Source organism: Physcomitrium patens, chromosome 4 (genome assembly GCF_059467195.1).
Source record: "Physcomitrium patens ecotype Gransden chromosome 4, ASM5946719v1, whole genome shotgun sequence".
In the NCBI taxonomy this organism is placed as follows: Eukaryota; Viridiplantae; Streptophyta; class Bryopsida; order Funariales; family Funariaceae; genus Physcomitrium; species Physcomitrium patens.
The window spans coordinates 22,125,847-22,133,565 of NC_143413.1; the positions used below are offsets into that span (position 1 = coordinate 22,125,847).

The 7,719-nt window shown below is 38.2% G+C and overlaps 1 protein-coding gene across 1 annotated transcript; it reads right to left on the reverse strand.

The window, feature by feature from the left end:
* Positions 1 to 221: 221 nt before the first annotated feature.
* On the reverse strand, positions 222 to 4,179 carry LOC112281520 (lysophospholipid acyltransferase LPEAT2). The gene is made up of 8 exons (XM_024518126.3): positions 4,104 to 4,179; positions 3,797 to 3,863; positions 2,525 to 3,277; positions 2,127 to 2,417; positions 1,683 to 1,960; positions 1,384 to 1,501; positions 1,012 to 1,170; positions 222 to 865 (listed from the first exon to the last, which is right to left on the reverse strand). Exons 3-8 carry the CDS (start codon positions 3,089 to 3,091, stop codon positions 713 to 715), a joined length of 1,566 nt encoding a protein of 521 aa, XP_024373894.1. The 5' UTR covers positions 3,092 to 3,277; positions 3,797 to 3,863; positions 4,104 to 4,179; the 3' UTR covers positions 222 to 712.
* Positions 4,180 to 7,719: the final 3,540 nt, after the last annotated feature.

A 7,719-nucleotide genomic window follows, 5' to 3' on the forward strand; every position in this document is an offset into this window, starting at 1 on the left:
AAGGCCTCCCAAGTGTTTGCAGTGTAAAGGCATCCCTCACACACCTCTACAATCAATGCGTACAAAAACACGTAAGTACAAAATAAATACGGAAGTACATGAATAGCTATTATTCGGAGTATTTGAAATATGATAAAGACTCGGAAGAAGAAGAAAAAAACAAAGAGATGGGAGAAGAAGAGCAAAAGTGCATCAACTGTTGATGGGTTGATCGATCTTGGTTGAGGCAAGATTCTGATTTAGCTAGACTATTCACGTTTTGAAGAGAATAATTACAGAACAGACTCGCGGTCACCCACGAATCGCCAGCCTCGCTAGAAAAAAATGGCTAGGTGAAATGAAGCGATAGCCTGGCAGAGTTTCTAGTGGCAGAGTCAAGGACTTGCATACTTGGGCAAAAGCGCACCAAGTTTAGAGCATCATGAAGACTCAGTTCTAGTGGCCACCAACGACCTAACTTCTCTGAAGAGCAATTTAGCTCGCAAAGTCCGAATCGCCTTTGATCCCATCTTCGAGAGTTGTACCAACAGTGATGCACAGCAGCTGAAATCAATGCCACAAGAAGTCGCAACTTTTGGGAGTCTTAACGTTTCCAGAATAGCGCACCCTTCAAAGCTTGGAGGACAACATTCCTCCCTTGGGTGCATTGTAAACGCTGATCTAACAGACATCAGCAAAAATAGGATACAAACGTACCGACCTAGGATTAATTTCAGCTAGTCGATGTGGGTGGCTTCAGCAGAGTAGGGTGCGCATATATAATGATGGCCAGATACTCTGGGTTTCGCTGCAGAAAGCTACTGAACTCCTCCCAGCTGATTTTCTCATCATGATTTATATCTAACGTGTCAAAAAGCTTGAACACCTGCAAAGCAAACCAATGGATAGATTCCTTCGATTGTTACTTTACGTGCGCCGTTGATTTGCTGAAGGAGCTGTCGATCGAAAAGAAGAGGATTAAGCAAAAGGAGGAACAACAAAAATACGATACGTTAGGATCAGCATATGTACCGTTATTGGAGGGAGCTCTGGAAAGATATCAAGCAAACTCCTCTCCACTTCATCACGAGAAAGAGTGCCATCGCCATTCACATCACATGCTTTAAATGCAGCCTCCATTGTACTTGAAAATGATGTGTGGCTGGACACAAAGGCGAGCCCTGCCAAAAACTGCATGCATAAAGCTTCTGTTTAGGACCTCGCTTCATAACCAAATTGATAATCAGAAATAAATTGATCTGAAGAGGTTTGCTTCCTAGAAGGAAGCAATGGGGTCAGGATCCCACATACATCACAAAACATTCTCTATTGGGAAAATAAAAAAAAAATAAAAAAATTGCAACAACGTTAGGTTGAGGAAATGGGAGGCTTCCATCAACCTACCTCTCGAAAGTTTATGCTTCCATGCCCATCCTTATCGAAAAGGTTGAACACCTGCTTAGTAATTGGTGAGCGTGGAAGATCCAGTGCCGTACATAACTCCTCAAATGTAACAAAGCCACTGCCATCACCCCCAGAACAGCTTATTATTACAAGTCAATACACGAGCGAACAGAATCTAACTCAAAAGCTTGATGCAGGCTGCAGTTGACTGCATGTGAGAGCGATGAGGTAGTTGCCGGCATTTCTGATCACATTTGCTAAGGAAGCGGAAACCTAGTGCAAAAATCTGTTTCCCGAACCTGTGTGTGCGGTCCATGGCGCTGAACTTTTCCAAGTATTCCTTCGCCGTAGGAAAATCCAGCCGAAATAACTTCTCCATGCGAGCAAACTCAACCAACGACCGACCTGAAGGCTGTTTGAGCTTTTCTGCAGCCAGCGCTAGCTTAATATCCAGAAAGCTGTGTTCTGTGCACACGATGCCTAACGCTTTAGCCATCTCGCTGCGAACTCTACTTGCGAATTCATGAGGGTATTTCATCTCTCTCACAGTTGGCTTCATGACCGGCAAATATTCAACCTGCACAAATAGTTGCTTCAATTTTCAGACTCGTAAATACGTCTATAATCTAAAACATCGAATTTATAGTATCAAATAGACTCAGAAATGCTGACACGCTAGCAAAAAGTAGTAATGGGTCCAAAACCGCCAGACGGACGGACAACACCAGAAGCCCCCTCGTTACCTCCATGTGGTTGATGAACTGAGTCATCAGCTGCAACACAACGACCAACGGACCTCCTTGGTCACACCAAGAGGGGTTGACATACTTGTGAGGGTATCTAATAACCATTGGCTGCACAGGGAGACCAGGCGAAAATGCTCCTGTTTTGAAGGCGATTATTGCTCTGCCATTGGTGGTAGTGCCCTCCGGGAACAACATGACGTGGGACCACATATTGTCCACAGCCCTTCGCCGAACGTTGCCAGCCGCATGGTGCCTAGACTGAGCATCAGTCCGGTCCACGGGTATTATCTGCGAATTCGCAACGCCATCAGCAATTGGCCTTCACGAGCAAGATCTCAAACCCCATTACAGACAGCTAAATATGCACAAGAATGAGTTAGAAAGAAATTACGTACTTGCAAAGCTTGCAAAAACAGTCCAATAATGGGCATCTCGACGTTCTCCTTGGCTGAGACGATGACCGGCAAGTGCCGATAGAACACAAAGATGGGATCCAGAAATCCAATGTGATTGGACACAATAATGGGCGCCTCTGATCGGTGAGCCGGTTTTCCCTTGATGGGAATGTAGTAATAACCCATGGTAAACATCACTGCTCTTGCTACTAACCGTATGCCCCACAGCATGAACCGTCGACACGGATTGAAAGGCTTAAACAAGGGATCTGTGACGCCGATCAGACAAATCCTGATCCACACATATCCAAATGCTACGATTGTTATCATGCTCACTAGACGAACGAGAAGAAGTGGAATCAGCAAAATGGATTTCATCATTTGAAAGTAATTCCACTCGTTGTTGGTCTTCCAACCACCATCGGGTTCATGGAAGGGATTTACTGGTGCCTCCGGCCCTATTGTAGGCCGTTCGCCAAGAGGAAATTCAGCCAGTAGTGGCGTTTCGAGCCCGTTGAGAAGGATAGGATCGTCGTCGGACATTCCGACATCTGCTGTGCTCTCCATATTTCTGAATTAATCGCGAGCACTTCGTACTATCAACTCAGGCAAACCCTTCTTGGAAAATTCTAACTTGTCAAAAAACGTGAAGTCCGACGAGATGGAACATAAGTTTGAGGAGCACTAGATGAAATCAGGACCATTCTCCTTGATGCATTTCTCTTGTTCACTTTGCCCAACAACCACGGATCTCTGCACAGATGACCAACGAAAAATTCTCAATCAGACGAGTATTGGACGAATTGCTGCTAGTCACCCTTCCTGCAATCAGGATTCATGCGAGAAAAAATAATATATATATATATATATATATATAAAGGACCAGCAGTCTCTGGTTAAGCTCTAAGCCTACACCAGACGTAAAACGGAAATCAAGAAAATGGTATCATCCAATTCAAGTAGCAGAGTGCTCGTAGTCTGCTGTTTTCCTTTTAGAGAATCCATTAGCTCATAGTTCTTAGGAACCAAAGCTGCGATTCAACGCTATCAGGCTCCATCGCCCCATGGTCTAAGGAAATGAACCTCAAAATCAACCAAAGCTCGAGATCGATCCTGCAGGGTCGTTACCAATACGGTCTCATCTATCCTCTCAAATTCAGTACACAATTTGTAAATCAGATACTCAACTCATAAAAACTTCGGATAAGGCAGCTCAAAATTCGATAGCGGGAAGAGAACTCATTCGAAAAAAACGAATAAAATCCCACTCACCCAGCACCAGTTACGAAACAAACCCCACCCGCCCACTCAATCTTGCGTCCATTCCCCTTTCCAGAATCTCTCACACCCAACCACACACACAGCTTCACAACAACACACAAACCAAACAGAAAACAAAAGCAATCTACCACCACTCAACATTCATTACGACCAATTCTCGCCACTCAGGCATCACACATCTCCTCGACCAAGATTCAATTCCACACACACACACACTTGCGAAGACACAATTCGTAAAAAAAATATAAAAACCAAAATCGTGAAAAGGAAACTCAGCATTGAATGCCACCATCCATACCTGGAACAAACGGAGGAGCTAATTAAGACGGAGGGCGGCGCCAGCGACAACAAAAACCTCTCTCTCTCTCTCTCGCTCCTGTCCGAGACAAAGACGGAGCTGGAAAAACACAAACATATACCTGCAGTAGACCGCTCCCGCCTCTTCATCAATTGAGGCAGCGACAGGTCGGCGGCACTCCATCCGCGAAGAGAGAAATCATATCTAAGGCGTGTCCGGAACACCATCGGAGGGAGTTGGAGCGGGAGGGAGGGAGGGCCGGTAGGAGAGGAGGGGGCAGGGATAAAAAGGGCCCCTGTTGACAGGTTCTTCCCGAAACTCCGGTTGACAAGTTCTCCACAATTAGTCCGAATCTGCCAAGTGCTGCCAAAATGACGCGTCTGACCTAACAGTTTCGCCGTGGACTGAATTCGCGTCCCGCTGCATATCCCGATGCGATCTATCTCGGTCGGTGGTCGACGATAGCGCGATTTCTCCCTCGTCCTCATCATCCTCCCCCTCCCACGCCCTCCTTAGTAATAACCCCGTTGCGCCGTAGCCAGTTGCATCCCGCTCTGTTTCACACCACGCTTGGATCAGATTCTTCCACTTTTTTGCTACCGATTTACGCGCGTGCTCTTGATTCCCTACGTCGTCGCTGTTTACCGCTTTGCACCACTGCGATCTCTTCGCCATGTCGCCGTGAAATCCATCGCTGTTATTTTTTGAATATACTCGCGACTCTGCAACACTGACTGTGCTTTGTAAACACTTCGACTTATCAAAACGTATTTTTATATTATATTCATATGATTATATCTACTAGATGAAAGAAAGATATGTCTGTGAGCCAAAGAATATTTTTCAAATACAATACAAATAAAAAGAAATAAAATACACAATGGAGTTTTCAGCTATGAAGTAGGATAGGTAAACCCGTGTCATTGATAATATGCACAAAAAAAGTAGTTAATTTTGTTCAACGAACTACTTGTGAAAATATTAAAAAAACATTAAATTACAATAAAAAATCGTAAAAGTATGTTAAGACATTCAAAGATGTATTGAAGTCAATAAATAAATAAATTAAAATAAAAAATATAAAAAATAAATTACTAATATTTATCTAATTAAAAGTATTAGAAAAATAATATTAAGAGTGGAATTTAAATTATTGTTTCTAGGAAGAAGAAACTTGATAGAATGGAAAGAAGTGCATTAAGAGAGTTCTATATGTAGTTGACCATGGGAAAAAATAGGTTGTTATAGATCCAAACCAACATGCTTCAATGATTGTGGTTGGAATTTGTTTATTACAAATGTAAGACAAATTGGAAATTACTTTTTCTTTAGAATGAATGGAAGTTCTTTTGTTATAGAAGTTAATGTAATCTATAGAATGAATATCAAGTTTCTAACAATTTTTTTTGAAATGATTCTTGCTTCAAGAATTCAATTCATTGTACCATTTTTAAATTCACAAGTGACAAATAGAAATATTAGTCAATAATAATGCAATCATAAAGAATTCAAATGGACCACCATATATATATATATATATATTTACAACATTTATGTGCATTCTATACCTGAAGAAGTGAATTAACAAACTCAATATATACTTGAAGTGCTTCTAAATTCAACTCTATGTTTTCTTATAATATATGGATTTTTATTTGAAGCCCAAGTGTTGAACATTGAAAAGATGCTGCTATAAATTTTTCTTGAGTTCCTTTCACAATTACCAATAATATTTGGCAAAAATTTCCACCAAAAACTATTATAACTCCTCCAAATGGACAATCACTATCCCAAATGTCTCTAAAAGAATGATCAATTGCTTCAAGACAATAACAATGTTGTATTGGAAGTTCATTCCAAATAATAAGCAAAGTTTGGTGAATAAACTCAATATTGTCAAAATTCTTAGTAATTGAACAAAAAAATATTTGTTACTATCTAGTAGAATCTTGAATGTAGAATGGGCAGTTCTTCCTCTCTTAAGTAGTAATGTTGTAATTCTTAATGATATAATACATATAACAATCTTTTTCATTAATCAAACTTTAATTGCTAAAGTATTATAAACAAATGTCTTACCAATTCCTCTTGGTCCATTTAAAATAAACATGCATCCATGTTCTTCTATTATGGAGGCGACAATATCATCATATGCCTTTCTTTGTTCAAGATTTAATTGTAGAACATACTATTCTAAATTTGCTTCTAATTGTTGAATGCTCTGTGTTCTTTCTTCAACAATAAATGAATTTCTATTAACTTTTGCATTCCAATTGTTTCTTAGTAATGGCAATTGTTTCTTAGTAATGGTGATTTCAGGGTTTTTTAGAAGATTGGAGAATAGAATTAGAAAGTAAACTTGAGGAGAGATTTTTATGCATTGATTTCATGTCATTTGAATCAATATTGAGATTTTGAGGGATCTTCAAAATTAATGATTTCTTGGTAGGATTAGGATTTGAAAAATAAAAATATGTTTACAAATTTGAAGGTTTCTTAAGTTTTGTGGTGTGCATATAGATGAAATTTAGGCACTATGTTAATGTGCTAGTTGTAAATGTGTGTGCAAATTTTGAAGTCAATCAAATGGTTAGATTGAAGTATGTAAAGTTTTTTGTGGGTTGAGGTCTCAAAAATTAGAATTTGAAAGTTAATGAGTATTTCTAAGATCTTTAGGAATCTCTCAATTGGATTAAAGTAATTTTTTTTGTATGGATATAAGACTTGATTTCCAATGTTTAATTGAAATTTGAAAATAATTTAATAGTTCAAGAAGGAGATATTTATACTAGAAGTTTAACATTCAAGTTGGAATAGGAAGCTACTCAACACTTGATTGGATTATCTTCTATTTCTCTCAATTAATAAATATAATTGATTTCATCTTTCTTGTAGTTGTTTTTAACTAAGACATTAATAAGTGTGTAAATTTTGAGTTGATATCAATGGTTTGATCATTAATTGTTGAAGTTTTATTTTGCTATAGGAGTTTTTAAGAGTTTGTTTAAGATCTAGGATTTGATTAGGATTTGGTTTAGTATTTGGTCTAAGATTTGATTTAGAACTTGTCTAGGATTTAGAATTTTATTAGGATTTCATTAGGCTTTGATTCAAGATTGATTAAAGTTCAATTAAGATTTCAATTAAGATTTGATCTATGATTCAATTAAGATTTAATTAGAATTTTAATTATAATTAAATTTTTTATTTTTATTTTTAGTATTTATTTAGAACTTTTTGTATTTTTTTGTGACTTCTTTTAAATTTATTTTGATAGATTAAAGTTTAATTGGATTATTAGAGATAACTTAAGTTCATTTAAGGCTCTATTAGATTTGATAGAATTATTGTTGCATTGTTACTTATCTTCAATAATTAGGTACTCGATGCATTCTCAAGCAAGAATATTTATAATACAACAACATCTACATCTTTCTTATCTTATGTCAAACAAAATATTGTGGAAATTGTTGGTATGTATATTGTCTTGCCATTCCTATTGTTCCACATGTCTCAAAAAATGAAGTTAATGTTATCTTTGTCTTTTTCATGTTTTAAAATTGTAGTTACTTCATTATTTGGATCATATATCATTTGATGCACTCTTGGAAGATAA

Excerpts from the sequence above, each read along its gene's own strand:
- LOC112281520 (XM_024518126.3), bottom strand. The coding sequence starts at position 3,091 with ATGGAGAGCACAGCAGATGTCGGAATGTCCGACGACGATCCTATCCTT. Across the intron at positions 1,961-2,126 it reads AGTTCATCAACCACATGGAG|GTTGAATATTTGCCGGTCAT; the intron begins GTAACGAGGGGG and ends CTATTTGTGCAG. Across the intron at positions 1,502-1,682 it reads GCCATGGACCGCACACACAG|TGGCTTTGTTACATTTGAGG; the intron begins GTTCGGGAAACA and ends GGGTGATGGCAG.